The 15861-nt window shown below is 45.3% G+C and overlaps 1 protein-coding gene across 1 annotated transcript in view; it reads left to right on the top strand.

Moving 5' to 3' along the window:
• Positions 1–9276: 9276 nt before the first annotated feature.
• LOC117514866 (transcription intermediary factor 1-alpha-like) overlaps positions 9277–15861 on the top strand; it is a 37117-nt gene continuing 30532 nt past the window's right edge. Inside the window, exons 1-3 of the mRNA XM_034175442.1 lie at positions 9277–9444; positions 9561–9688; positions 15764–15831. Of these exons, the coding sequence (XP_034031333.1) occupies positions 9277–9444; positions 9561–9688; positions 15764–15831 (364 nt within the window). The remainder of the gene's footprint in view (positions 9445–9560; positions 9689–15763; positions 15832–15861) is intronic.

Raw genomic sequence — 15861 nt, forward strand, 5'->3', positions numbered from 1 at the left:
TCATACAGCAATTTTAAAACCCTGAACAACAGTGAGTTGTTCCTGTGAGTGCTGCAGTTTATTTATAGCCTAAAACCATCATGTTGATATATTGATTCCAACGGTGTGCTTTTGAGGCAAAAATGCTTAAAACCTGTTAACTACTCTTCACCTGGGCTTTGTACAAAGAAAAAGATCTTTTAACATAGATTTGATTGTATTTTGAGTTATTACAAGTTGGGACATGCCTATCTCGGCTTTCAATGCTTACCAGTCGAGTGAGTATAAGAGAAATTGTGGAGAGCTGGACATGTCCCAACTTGTCCTCTGACACTCCAAAACGGAGGTGTTCCTTTGTCTCGCTTCATCAGCAGATCGGTCGTGACGCATGAAGCCTCCGCGCGGCTTTCCATGACAAAATCTCTTGTTAAAAGTGAAATCTGCTGGAAAATGGCTGATGTTCAGCTCTTGTGATAACCAGAGAAATTGCACACGACGGTCCCGGCTCCACACAGCCATCCGTTTAGAAATGATGTGGTGGTTTCTGCCTCTCGAAGGCGGCTCAGAGCGCGCCGCGCAGCGCGCCGTGCGCCATGCGCCATTGTGGGCTGTCCTTAAAGCTGTAGTAACACTCTTTATTCTCTGTGAAGCCCGTAAAATATTCACCGAAAGCCAGATAAATTTTTCGACTGGTTTCCAGCTGCCTGTCTCTAACAGTTTCTGAAAAAATTCTGATGGAAAAAAAGCCCAAATCATTCCGCCATTTCCTCGCAATGAAACAACGACGAGAGGGGTGGAGCAGTGCTCACTCAAAGCCTGCCCACAGGCGAATGACGCAACCGACAGGCGTGGAAAAACTCACGCATGCACACGAAGGTTCAAGCTTGGCTGACGTAAAAACATATGAATCAAATCCATATAGTTTTTGAAAAAAATAAAAAGGTCTGTTACTTTTCTAACAGACCTCGTACTTGCATTGCTGGATTTTATTTGTCTGGCTGGACTCCAAAACTGCTGCTGAACTGTGCTGGCAGTGCGCCCACTTCCCACGTGTGCAACTTTCAGATGCAACCACCTTTCTCTTTTCTCTCTCTCTTTTTTATTTATTTTTTTGTTGTCATTTTACTTGGTACACATCTTAACACAACTGCACTTGGATTATCGTTGTGGGACGCCACTTCACATGGGATTTATTTAAACCAGCTTTTTGCTTTATGCTTTTGTTAGCTGATCAACGCCGCCAGCACACAGCGCAGCCGGGTGAAAGGGACTTGACCAGCTGTCTGTTGTGGAAAGCGAGGTACTGGAGATGAGTTCCATGTTTATTTATGTCGTCATGTGCTGGCACTGACCGGGTGTCCAGTGATTGGGGACAAACGTGGCACAACATGTCGGCAGGCATGTGACCGATCAGTCTCAGAGCTCAATCAACCGCGATCAGTTTCAAATGCTGTTTTGATGCCATCAGAATATGTAAACTGCGGCCAGATGGTTGTCAGATTGCACATGGCCCGCCGTCGGATCGGTGTCCTATCTCAATGACGCCTGGAGGGCTTTGAACATGTGCATCACACTCGGGGCCACCGGCTGATTTTGACCAACTGCGTCGACTTCTGCAGATGGCTGTCAGAACGTTTTGGAACTGAAATCCAACAGTTTCCGGATATGCGCCAATTCATAATTCTGACGCCACTCTGCGTGATTCCAGCTATGTGTGAGGGGGGTGTTACACTGCCATGATATTTTATAATAGCTTGTTGTACTACATTATTAAGAAATATATCTCAAATGATGAGTATTTCCTGAAGAAATAGAAACAAGGTCTTGTCAGTATACTTATGATTACATATTCTGTGAAATAGTCAAATATATGAAGAGGTGAAATACAAGAGAAAAACTGACCAAAGCTACTGAATTGAGAGTTGATGAAAAGCTACATAATCTAGCAACTAAGAGACAAGATAAGGGAATCATAGCAGTTACTACCAAAGACATTGTTGCTGCTGAGGCCCATTATCACTCATCCTGTTACAAGGATCACACACGTGAATCAGATGAAGACAAAAATAAAGAAGAAACTGATTACTCTGAATCCTACTATCAGGAAATGAAAGCAGTATTTGCAGACCTTCTAGGATTCAAGCAAACTGAAATAGTAGAAAAGAAATCAACGATCCAAATATTTACCTCGAAAAAAGAAAACTAGATCCAGAACAGAGGCATGAAAGATCTAAAAGAATCAACCAAAAAGCATCTTTGCAGAAAACCTGAAAGTGAGCTTGGCAACTCAGTGCAGATCATTTTAGATGATAGAAGTAAACTCCTTGTAGGTCCAGACACCCTTGAACTTAAAGATGTGGTCACTGAAAACCAGACACTAAACCTCTCCCTCAACCACCGGAAACAGAGGAGGTTGGTACCCCAGACATACCTCGAAAGGGGAGAGGCCGGTGGCTGACGACACCTGGCTGTTATGGGCATACTCGATCCAGGCCAGATGGGTACTCCAGGCCGCCGGGTGCGCGGCTGTCACGCAACGCAGGGCCTGCTCCATCTCCTGATTGGCCCGTTCTGCTTGCCCGTTGGTCTGGGGATGATACCCGGATGAGAGACTCACCGTGGCCCCCAGTTCCCGGCAGAAGCTCCTCCAGACGTGCGAGGAGAACTGGGGACCGCGATCGGAGACGATGTCTGTTGGGATCCCATGCAACCGGACGGGCTTCGGGAGGGCCACGAAGTGGGCCGCCTTGGAGAATCGGTCCACTATCGTGAGGATGGTGGTGTTGCCCTGGGACGGCGGGAGGCCCGTGACAAAATCCAGGCCGATGTGGGACCAGGGGCGATGGGGCACGGGCAGCGGCTGGAGCAGTCCCGAAGCCCTGCGATGGTCAGCCTTGCCCCTGGCGCAGGTGGTGCAGGCCTGGATATAATCCCGGACGTCGGCCTCTAGGGACGCCCACCAGAAGCGCTGCCGGACAACTGCCACGGTTCTTCGCACCCCTGGATGACAGGAGAGCTTAGAGCCGTGACAGAAGTCCAGGACTGCAGCCCTAGCTTCTGGTGGGACGTAGAGTCTGTTCTTCGGCCCAGTTCCGGGGTCCGGGCTTTGTGCCAGGGCCTCCCGGACGGTTCTCTCTACGTCCCAGGTAAGGGTGGCCACGATAGTGGACTCCGGGATGATGGGTTCTGTTTTGACTTCATCTTCATGTACCCGGGACAAGGCATCCGATCTCTGGTTTTTGGTCCCGGGACGGTAGGTGATCCGGAAGTCAAAACGGCCGAAGAACAGTGACCAGCGGGCTTGCCTGGGGTTCAGCCGCTTGGCGGTCCTGATATACTCCAGGTTCCGATGGTCAGTGAAAACCGTGAATGGCACGGACGTTCCCTCCAACAGATGTCTCCACTCTTCAAGAGCCTCTTTCACCGCAAGGAGTTCTCGATTGCCGACGTCATAGTTCCGTTCGGCCGGGGTCAACCTGCGGGAAAAATAGGCACACGGGTGAAGGACCTTATCGGTCTTCCCGCTCTGGGAAAGCACAGCTCCTATCCCTGAGTCCGAGGCGTCCACTTCAACCACTAACTGGCGACTAGGATCGGGCTGCACCAGAACGGGTGCAGACGAGAAGCGCCGTTTCAACTCCTTGAACGCGGCATCGCAACGATCCGACCAGGTGAAGGGGACTTTTGGTGAGGTCAGGGCTGTCAGGGGGCTAACTACCTGACTGTAGCCCTTAATGAACCTCCTGTAGAAATTTGCAAAGCCGAGGAACTGTTGCAGCTTCCTACGGCTAGTGGGTTGGGGCCAGTCTCTCACCACCGCAACCTTGGCCGGATCAGGAGCGACGGAGTTGGGGGAGATGATAAACCCCAGGAAGGACAAAGATGTGCGGTGGAACTCACACTTCTCGCCCTTCACAAACAGCCGGTTCTCCAACAACCGCTGTAGGACCTGACGTACATGCCGGACATGAGTCTCAGGATCCGGAGAAAAGATGAGTATATCGTCTAGATATACGAAGACGAATTGGTGCAGGAAATCCCGCAAGACATCATTAACCAAAGCTTGGAACGTCGCGGGGGCGTTTGTGAGGCCGAACGGCATGACCAGGTACTCAAAGTGACCTAAGGGGGTGTTAAATGCCGTCTTCCACTCGTCTCCCTTCCGGATCCGAACCAGGTGATACGCATTTCTAAGATCTAGCTTAGTGAATATTCGGGCTCCATGCAGGGGCGTGAACACTGAATCCAACAGGGGCAACGGGTATAGATTACGAACCGTGATGTCGTTCAGTCCCCTATAATCAATGCATGGACGAAGTCCGCCGTCTTTTTTACCCACAAAAAAGAAACCTGCACCCATCGGGGAGGTGGAATTCCGGATCAACCTGTCGGCTAAAGAGTCCCGGATGTAGGTCTCCATTGATTCGCGTTCAGGTCGTGAGAGGTTGTACAGCCTGCTGGACGGGAACTCACCGCCTGGAACCAAATCAATGGCACAATCGTACGGACGGTGGGGGGGAAGGGTGAGTGCCAGATCCTTACTGAACACATCTACAAGGTCGTGGTAGTCCACCGGCACCGTCCCTAGATTGGGCGGGACTCTGACCTCCTCCTTAGCCTGGGAACCGGGAGGAACCGAGGAACCTAAACATACCCGATGGCAGGTCTCGCTCCACTGAACCACTACCCCAGACGGCCAATCGATCCGGGGATTGTGTTTTAACATCCAGGGGAACCCTAAAATCACACGGGAGGTAGCAGGAGTCACAAAAAACTCGATCTCCTCCCGGTGATTAACTGACACCACCAGAGTTACAGGTGGTGTCTTATGTGTGATTGGAGGGAGTAGGGAGCCATCTAGTGCCCGCACCTGCACAGGCGAGGTAAGCGCCACCAGAGGGAGCCCTATCTCCCTGGCCCATCTGCTGTCTAACAGATTCCCTTCAGAGCCCGTGTCCACCAGTGCTGGGGCCTTCAGGGTTAAATCCTCATAAAGGATCGTAACTGGGAGTCGTGTGGCAATGTGGGTGTGTCCCACGTGAATGTCTCAGCCAACCCCTAGCCCAGTTTCTAGGGGCGGGCGTTGGTGTTTAACCGCTCGGGGCAGTCTCTTACCTGATGCTCTATCGAGCCACAAACAAAACACGCTCCGCGGGCCAGCCTCCTCTGTCTATCTGGTGCCCTAAATGTGGCCCTGCTCGTGTCCATAGCTTCGTCAGCAGGGGGAGCTGTAACCACACGGAGCGCAGGGGCCGTGGAGCGTGGGGAGGGCGGAACGCGGTCGGAACCGGAATGGAGAGGGACGGCGCGTGCCCGGCCACGCCCTTCGTCTCGTTCCCGACGGCATTCTTCTAACCGATTGTCTAATCGTATGACGAGATCAATAAGCCCATCTAAATCCCGCGGTTCGTCCTTAGCCACCAGGTGCTCCTTTAGAACCAATGACAGTCCATTTACAAAGGCGGCGCGGAGGGCAGTGCTATTCCAGCCGGACCTCGCAGCCGCGATGCGGAAGTCGACTGCATAGGCAGCTGCGCTCCGGCGCCCCTGTCTCATTGACAGCAGCACGGCTGAAGCGGTCTCTCCTCTATTTGGGTGATCGAACACTGTTCTGAACTCCCTCACAAACCCATCATATGTCTGAAGGAGCCGTGAATTCTGCTCCCAGAGCGCTGTAGCCCAAACGCGTGCCTCACCGCGAAGCAGGTTTATTACATAAGCTATCTTGCTGGCATCAGTCACGTACATGACAGGACGTTGTGCGAAGACGAGCGAACACTGCATAAGGAAGTCCGCGCACGTCTCCACACAACCTCCGTACGGCTCTGGAGGGCTTATGTATGCTTCCGGGGATGGTGGGAGGGGTCGTTGAACGACCTGTGGAACGTCACTGTTACGCACAGGGTCGACAGGAGGGAGAGCCGCAGCAGCGCCCTGAGGGCGCGCTTCCACCTGCGCGGCGAGAGCCTCCACCCTGCGGTTAAGGAGGACGTTCTGCTCGGTCATTAAATCCAACCGAGCCGTGAAAGCGGTGAGGATCCGCTGCAACTCACCGATCATTCCTCCTGCGGACGCCTGTGCGCCCTGTTCTTCCATTGGCCGTTCAACAGCCGGTTGACGCCCCTCGGGATCCATGACGTTGGCCGAGATATCCTGTTGGGAAAGTGTAGGTACACGGACCCACAACAGGGGGCGCAAATGAACGGACAATGGAGGAAGTCAAATACAACACTTTACTGTTGTGAAAGGGCACAACAAACACAACAGATTCAACAATAGACAAAAGGTCAAATCACAACAGATGTCGTGTGGGCAGGCTCAAAGATAGAAGACGTCTGTCCAAAGTAGAACCAGAACCACACGATTTCCTCCGCCACCAGACCCCGGGAATACTGGAGCCGCCAAGTCCCGAACTCCCAGGTGGCCACTGCCTCCGCGTGTCGGACCTGGTACTGCTGGCGAGGAACAAAAAAACAATTAACTGTGGGCGCGTATGCACCCAGCAATTCACACGGCAGGAAAACCAACTCCACCTCTTGTTGGAAAAAGAGTCTGTTATACGATACACAAAAAGTCACAAAAGGTTACTGTCGAAAAATCTCACAGCCAGCTGAGAACGTTACCTTCCTGGTAAAGCGATATCTCGGCAAAGAGGTGGAGATGACGTCTTGCTGATATACTGATGCTGATCAGATGAGTGGTGACAGCTGTCATAGGTGATGAGTGTCAGCTGTCACCCTGGCTACTCCTGTTAGGCGGCAGCGCCCTCTGGTGCCTGGAGCCCGCACTCCAGGCAGGGTGCCCTCTGGTGGTGGCGGGCCAGCAGTACGTCCTCTTCAGCGGCCCACACAACACATGGTGGCTTCTATGAATCAGCAAACTATTCTCCCTGCTTCTATAAAGCTCTATGTCTTTACCAACCTTCCATGGGACAACATAGACCAACTTGAAGAAACACTCTCAGGCAAGGCAACAACAGACAAGGTCAATGGTATTGCTGTTCAGCCTAAAGTCTACAGACCAGGTCTACCACAAGTTTCACTGCCAAGTATTACGAAAACAAAACAAAGATCTGGTTTTACTGAAGACCAGGAACTTGAGAATACATTTCAGGAGAAGGAACTAGTCCCCACTCACTATTTACATCCAGTGTTGGCGTTGAACAGTGTAGACAAGAAGTTGCCATTGCAAGGGGCAAAACATGGGCATGGATACTTGCAAGGCATTCTGAAGAGGAAAAACAAACAATTGCAAGCAGGACTGGTTTTAAGATTGAAACCCGAGACTCTATTTCTGTGTCAGAATATACTGTTGGTAACAGATATGACCACGGTTTTTGAGAACCTGAACCAGTCAGAACTTATTCATGAGACACTGCATCTACAGACATAGTTGTTGTCATGAAACAGGCACTCTACTCCAAGGCAGCAGACATTGTGTGGAAACACAAAGGGCAACATGGCAGTGTAGTACTTCACATGGGTGCATTTCATACTGTTTGTAATGCACTGACCATTTTAGGGAAAAGGTTCCAGGATGCGGGGCTACGAGATATCCTTATTGAGTCAGGAATTGTAGCTGAAGGTTCAGTCACCGGTGTTCTTGAGGGAAAATGTACAACAGGGCTGTGTGTGCACATAAATGAAATTGAAAGTATCTCATAAGTTCCCAAAATTTATAGTTTATAAAGTTTATAATAGTTTATAGTCTATATGGTTTACAGAATTATGAAAGTAAGGCCCACATAGTAAAGCACTGTGTAAATGTACATTTTACACAGCATATTACAATAAAGGGTTGATAGGTAATAAATGGATCCCTGTATGTGCTAAAAATAAAGGCAGTTTGGTTTTCTTTTGTACTGCAGAGTAAATTGGAATAAAAAATTCAAATAGCAAAGGCTATTGTAAGCTGAATTGACAAAGTAGGGAAAACTATATTTGGTCCGAATTAAAATTAAACTTATTTTAAAATTTTTTTTATCATTAATTACCATATTTTTAGCTTAAATATTTACCATTTTATCTGAAAAACACATTTATTTGGTTATTTGTCCTCAATAAGTGTCAAAAACATAGGGAATGTGTGTGTTTGTGAGGTTTATCTGAGGGTCGTGTCATATCTTTATTTCAATACATTTTTAAGGGTGGTCTTGAACTTCCTGCAATATCACACTGAAAGCTGCCGCTCTGGCAGTGCTATCATACATTTTCCACAACTAGGGATATATAGCTACCAAAATATCACAGTGAGACATCGTCCCCCCAGTTGGGCCAAATGGCCCAAAATCCAGGTCCTGGCTAATCGCCTACAGTACACATTCAGCAATGACAAAAACTTGCACTCCCACCTTTGATCTTTGGCACAAACTTAAGGGGGCTTGGACCCCAGGTTAGGAATCAGGTCTCTTGACCATCACCCCCCCACCCCGACTATTTAGCCTGCAACTTATTACTGACTACAGTTGTAGGATCAACATTGCTGAGATCTGCACCAGACCTAAAATAAATAAATGAAATAAAAAAAATCTTATTAAATATTATTGATGTCATCAAATCTAAAATATTTCTTCTTTATTGATTGTCTAACTTTTGTTTTTTGTTCGTTTGAATTTTGACTGTATCCAATCCTCAGGTTAGCATTAGAAATATCTACTGACAATTTCAATTTCAATTTATTTTCATTTATATTGCGCTAAATCACAACAAAGTTGCCTCAAGGCGCTTCACACAACTAAGGTCTAACCTTACCAACCTGACATCAGTAAATGTATTTATGGGTAACATGCTGAGAGATGTTGTGTTCGTGATCCATGTTGAATGTCAGGGGGACAGTGGAGTTCGCTCCACCAATCAAACCCTCTGCGTCCCTTTTGTCACGTGGAACAGCAGCACCACGATCCCTCTCATTCTCACCTCACATCCAGCTGGAGACGCGTCCACTTCACAGACATCGTCTTTGTAGTTTATACGCACATTCAGGTAACGCATTATACAACTCAACTAGACTGAGTCAGTGAATCACTTAATTATATATACTTATTCCAAGTGATCACCCAGATCACTTCAGTGCTATGTATTCTTTGGAATTGTAGAAATTTTTGTGCAAAGGATTTAGTGCAGTCAACACTATATTAAAATTCTATAATCGTACCGCTTGTTTTGTTTTTCATGTGTTGATTAATTTATCTCATTGTCAAACTAAGGACTCCGTAGACTTGGTACAAGCTGGTTCATTTTTTTCTCATCATTTATTTATTTACCCAAAGGGGCCTGATCACCTCCTGATCTCCTGGCAATGGCAAAGTCACCGCATCGGCGCCATGGCAACTTTCCCCAAAGGCGGACCAGACTGTTGTCACGGGTTGTCAAGTGTGGAGCCCAGTGTGCCCCAGAGATCACGCTGTCTCGGCCTGATCCACATCCAGCAAGCGTCAAAGAAGAGTTGAACCTCCCAGCAGAGCACGTAGTGTTACCACAACAGCTAAACAATGAAAGCATGAACTGTCAGATTCTTTTGTTTATGTTGATAAGAATAATCCAGATTTTTGTTTGAAATTCATTATTTTGTGTTGTGAATAGCTCAACAGCAGTAAACTGAAAATGGAGCCAAACTGGTCTAGGAAGCGCAGACCCAGATTTTCCTCTCCAACTGAAAAACGGCAAAGACATCCCGTCAAAGACATAACAGCAGCTCTGAAGAGAATAAGGTCAGTGAAGGTAAATGTACTTGACAACAGGAAAACTTGATTTTAAGTTTTGTAACATATTCTCGTGAATTTTTTTTGTATGCAATTCAGTGTTGCCACAGTTACTTTGAAAGTTACTTTTTAGTTACTCTATACAGTTACTTCATTAGCAGCATCATGCAGTTACTTTATTAGGAGCTGCCAACAACTTGTAACTTGTAATCTAACTTGGTTACTCTTAAGATCAGGAAAGTAACTAATAGTAACTAATAGTTTCTTTGCTGAGTACTCAATCTTGAAAATAACCAAGTTAGATTACTAGTTACTTTATTTGTTACATTCAGCAGCTGCTGACAAGTTGTCTGCAGCTGCTAATGAAGTAACTGTATAAAGTAACTGTAAAAAGTAAATAATAAAGTAACTTTTCCAAGTAACTGTGGCAACACTGATGCACTATAAAGCACTATATTTAGTGTGTGATTATGTGCATGCACAACAGACATTGCACATTTGGGAACGAGGGTTAGAGATAGGATTAGAGATACGGTGAGAATAATAGTCGCAAGTAGAAGTGTTCTGAGATTACGTACCTCTGCCAAGAACAAAGTACAGATTTTAACAACAGGTTCCATAAAAAGAAATCTGAGGGAGAAGAAAAGTAGGAATCTCCTCATGTTGTACATCCCTTGGCATAAGGAGCGAGCTGTAAGATAAGAAATTGGGCTAGAAATGTACAACTACATTTTTCACATATTCTATGGCCATAAAACATTATTGTAGTGGTAGACGCCTCGCTGGAGAGGTATTCGGGGCACGTCCCATTGGGAGGAGGCCCTGGGGAAGACCCAGGACACACTGGAGGGACTACGTCTCTCAGCTGGCTTGGGAACGCCTTGGGGTTCCCCCGGAGGAGCTGGGGGAGATGTGTGTGGATCGGGAGGTCTTGGCGGCTTTGCTTGAGCTGCTGCCCCCGCGACCTGACTCCGGATAAAGCGGAAGAAAATGGATGGATGGATGGATGAATACAATCTGTGACCCCAGTGCAGAGAACAGACCATACGATTAGAGTTCAAAGGATGATATGCACAGATGTCTTTGAGGTGACAGGCTGAATGGCAGTTCAGGAATAATGGAGATCAGTTCAACACTGGCGACAGTCTCAGAGAGTGATGTTGCAGAGGTTTTCCAAAAAAAGGCAAGGTTCAGTAACAAAGGATTTCATACCAATCAGTCAGTCCAAAACAGCAGGAACAAAACCCCTCTGTAATTCAAAATGGCAGCACAAATTTTGGAACTGGAGAACTGACATGGGGGGGATCACTGTAACAGTAAGTAGGAACATGGATGCAACAGGGAGAACCAATACTGTGACAGAAGATGTAAATATGGAACCACAGTGACAATTAGGGTTACTGAAACACACATGAGATGTGATAACAACACAGAGAATATAGCCAAAGACAGAATAACATGGGTAATAGCCCAGAAAACAGAATAACGAGGAGATCAAACAAACACAAAAATGTGTCCCATGTCACATACTTACTTCTGATGGCGTGAACACAACAAAATGATTTAACTTTTATAGTACAAAGTTTAATAACCATGTGAATACCTGATCTGCTAAATTGTCCTCTTTCTCAATGTTAAAGAAAAGTTAATCAGAAAAATTAAAAAGTACTGGATCCACCCCTTAATCAAATCTATTCCAAAAGTTAATGGTTGTCTCTGTGGCCCATATCCAAGTTTCAAGAATAGAGGTTCAGTATTTTTTGCGTAATCTGGCAAACAGTCAAAAGGGAAACAGAACAGACAAACTGCGCTGAAAACTTCATCTCTTTGGAGGAGGTAATGGGAATAAGATCAATGGATTTTGGTCAAAAGATTTGCCATTTTTCCTCCCTGGTGATTGTGTGGGTTGTATACACATTTTTCTGTATTACTTTTCATATATTTACTATAAACTCCTCCACAAGTATAATTTCTACAGTTTGGGTATAATTCTAATGTTCTAAATCAGAGCTGCCCAAATCTGTACCTGAAGGGCACAGATTTGGGCACCCCTGATTATTTAACATTGATGTTTCCCAGCTTCTTTCTGGCAGAGCACATTTGACGGAGTTAATTAGCTCTGAGTGGAGCAGGGAGAGTGGAAAAACATGCAGGACAAATGCCCTCCAGCAGCAGCAGATATAGGCAGCCCTATTTTAAATGTTTATGTACTACATACTACTACAACTCCAATTCCAATGAAATTGGGACATTGTGTAAAATGTAAATAAAAACAGAATATAATGATTTGCAAATCCTCTTCAACCTATATTCAATTGAATACATCACAAAGACAAGATATTTAATATTCGAACTGATAAACTTTATTGTTTTTGTGCAATATTTGCTTATTTCAAAATGGATGCCTGCAACCATGTTTAAAAAAAACTGGGACAGTGGTATGTTTACCACTGTGTTACATCACCTTTCCTTCTAACAACACTCAATAAGTGTTTGGGAACTGAGGACACTAATTGTTGAAGCTTTGTAGGTGGAATTCTTTCACATTGTACCACTTCAGGTGTTCAACAGTCCGGGGTCACCATTGTCGTATTTTGCGCTTCATAATGCGCCACACATTTTCAATAGGTGACAGGTCTGGACTGCAGGCAGGCCAGTCTAGTACCTGCACTCTTTTACTACGAAGCCACGCTGTTGTAACACGTTGTAGAATGTGGCTTGGCATTGTCTTGCTGAAATAAGCAGGGACGTCCCTGAAAAAGAAGTTGCTTGGATGGCAGGCAGCATGTGTTGCTCCAAACTGGATGTACCTTTCAGCATTGATGGTGCCATCACAGATGTGTAAGTTGCCCATGCCATGGGCACTAACACACCCCCATACCATCACAGATGCTGGCTTTTGAACTTTGTACTGGTAACAATCTGGATGGTCTTTTTCCTCTTTTGTCGGAGGACATGACGTCCATGATTTCCAAAAACAATTTGAAATGTGGACTCATCAGACCACAGCACACTTTTCCACTTTGCGTCTGTCCATTTCAAATGAGCTCGGGCCCAGAGAAGGCGGTGTCATTTCTGGATGTTGTTGATGTATGGCTTTTCACTTTGCATGGTAGAGTTTTAACTTGCAATTCTAGATGTAGCAACGAACTGTGTTAACTGACCATGGTTTTCTGACGTGTTCTTGAGCACGCGCAGTAAGATCCTTTACACAATGATGTTGGTTTTTAATGTAGTGCCGCGTGAGGGATCAAAGTTCACAGGCAGTCACTGTTGGCTGTCGGTCTTGCCGCTTACGTGTAGAAAGTTCTCCAGATTCTCTGAATCTTCTGATTATATTATGGACTGTAGATGATGGAATCCTAAATTCCTTGCAATTGAACATTGAGAAACATTGTTCTTAAACTGTTGGACTGTTTTTTTCACGCAGTTGTTCACAAAGTGGTGATCCTCACCCTTCTTTGCTTGAACGGCTGAGCCTTTTGGGGATGCTCCTTTTATACCCAGTCATGACATTCACTTGTTTCCAATTAACCTGTTCACCTGTGGAATGTTCCAAACAGGTGTGGTTTTGAGTATTCATCAACTTTCCCAGTCTTTTGCTGGCCCTGTCCCAGCAAATATTTGCACAAAAACAAGTCTTGTCAGGCTGAGCAAAGGCGAGGCACAGACAGAGGCTGGACACAAATGCAGGCTGTCAAACTGGACGTATGAGTAAAAATACTGGTCTTTATTACAGGGTTCGGTAACGGAAGGCAGTCTGTGGAGCAAAAGTACCAGGCAAGGGTGAGACAGAGGACGTGATCAAAAACAAGCAGGGTCAGTACACAAGCAAACTGGGTTTTCCGAGCTGAGGCTAAACAGGATCCGGTACACAGAGCAGAATCAAAACACGGCTATAGCAAATACAGGATGAGACGAAGTGCTGGTAAGTGATGAACATCAACAAACGAGCAGTGAGAGAGTGAACAGACACAGATTAAATAAGGAAGGCGGTGACAGGAAAACAAGGTGCACGTGAGGACGAAGGATCTGGAAAGGGGGCGTGGCTGACAGATGAGGAACAGTGCAAGAGAGTGAGGGAGGAAAACGTAATGCAGATGAATCAAAAGAACTAAGTGACTGGAAAATTAACAGAGGAAAATGAGACATGCTTAAGGCAGACAATATAAAAGTGAGCAAAACAAAAGGGGAAAAACTAGGAGACAATGTCACTAATCAAAGTGGAAAAGAAGGAGATCAATAATAATAAACAAACTGGAACAGAACTGACACGGATAAAGTATAGAAATAAATACAATGACAATACAAATAACTAAAACAGAGAATTCAATAAATCACAAACAGAACCTAATCAGATATGAAACAAAGATAAACAATAAGCAAAACCTGAGACCAAAGCATAATGTAAAGAGTGTGAAAAGCTAAACTAATACATACATGGCAAATAAAATAAAAGATAAACCAAGAATGACACAAGTGATTCAAGAATACCGAAAGTAAAAGCAATAAATGATTAAACCGAAAATGCACTACATGAGCACCAAGAATACAATAAAGAACCAAAACCCGGGACACAGAATACTACATGAACATGAATAATCAGAACAGACAAGAATGAAACAATCAAGCATAAAAAAAAGTGAAAACAAGTCAAGAATGGGCTAAACTGAAGGAAAAGAAAAAGGGACGAAGACAGGAACCCATACAGGACAGAACCATGACAAGTTTAAATATCTTGTCTTTATGGTGTATTCAATTGAATATAGGTTGAAGAGGATTTACAAATCATTCTATTCTGTTTTTATTTCCATTTTACACAATGTCCCAACTTCATTGGAAGTGGGTTGTACTATGACTACTAGATAGGAGTTGGAATACCGTTACATAGACCTGGGTTGATTCTAGTCATACTAGCTGATTGTGTCCTTGGACAAGGCACTTATCATATTGTCCCAGTCCATCCAACTGTAAATGGGTACCAACTTTTGGGGAAGTAACCTGCAATGGACTGGTGTCCTGTCCAGAGGATCAGTAGACTGTCAGCCTCTTCACACTATGCAATGGAATTTGGGGATAAACGGGGCACGATAAGCCTTTGGGCCTATATGGGATTGAATTCTACTTCTTACTACTACTACTACTACTACAACTATACTACTACTACCCCATTTACACCTGACATTAAAATGTGTTTTATTGATCAGACTGTATTTGAATATTGGTTGACCTCATAACTTCAGCACCCAGAAAGCACTGAGCACGGATTGTGATTTGTTCGGCCAAATCCCTTCTGGAGGTGGGTCAGGGATGCATGTGAACAAAATGCGTACTGGTGTAAAGGTAAATGTTTTCATTTCACTTACACCTGCATGGGCTGTACTACATGGTCACAGTACCCTCTTCTCCAGTTGTATGGTTTGGCTGAGCACAGATTTGGTCTTTCTGGGTAACACCCACACAAATTAAAATCAAATATCTCATATCCAGATTGTCATTTGGACAGTGGTAGCACTGACTACAGCTGAAATAAAAGCAGCTTGTTTAAAACAACATTCTCCTTTGCTTCAGCTCTCACCATTCCAGCTGTTGAAGACCACTTCTTTCCCTACTTTGTAAAGCAAGAAAACACAACAGAATCTCAGGATTATTATGTAGTTAATGGAGATAAATATTTATACCCAGTGTGAATGTTAAAATGTCAGGTTAAAATCACATTTACTCATAGATACAATCCTGGATATGAGATGTGTTTTAATGCCAGGTAAAGAACACCGTGTGCAGATCTTGAAGCAGAATATTATTCAGCATTCGTTCCACCACAGGTTCATCCAGAGGCCAAAAGGATTTTGGGTAATTCCTGCATAGCCATAGTAAGCCTGGAAACGCCTGGACTTCCGAGAGTGCTCTATCATGTCTGCAGCCTGTGGTGTCTCTGGTACGGCTGCCGTGTCAATACGTACAGAGCAACACAGTGAGGTCGACTCCTTGGATCATCCTCACCAGGTAAATAATAAGATTAAGATTCACATCTTTGATTTGAAATTTTATTTTTTTCACACCTCTCTATGTGTCTGCCCACAGAATGGCTGTAGCCAAATCACAGATATTTTGGGAAAACATACCTGGATCACCTCAGTCTGAACTCCACAGTCTTTTGAACTCAAACAGCCGGACACAAC

This window comes from Thalassophryne amazonica, chromosome 8, assembly GCF_902500255.1.
Source record: "Thalassophryne amazonica chromosome 8, fThaAma1.1, whole genome shotgun sequence".
Lineage (NCBI taxonomy): Eukaryota > Metazoa > Chordata > Actinopteri > Batrachoidiformes > Batrachoididae > Thalassophryne > Thalassophryne amazonica.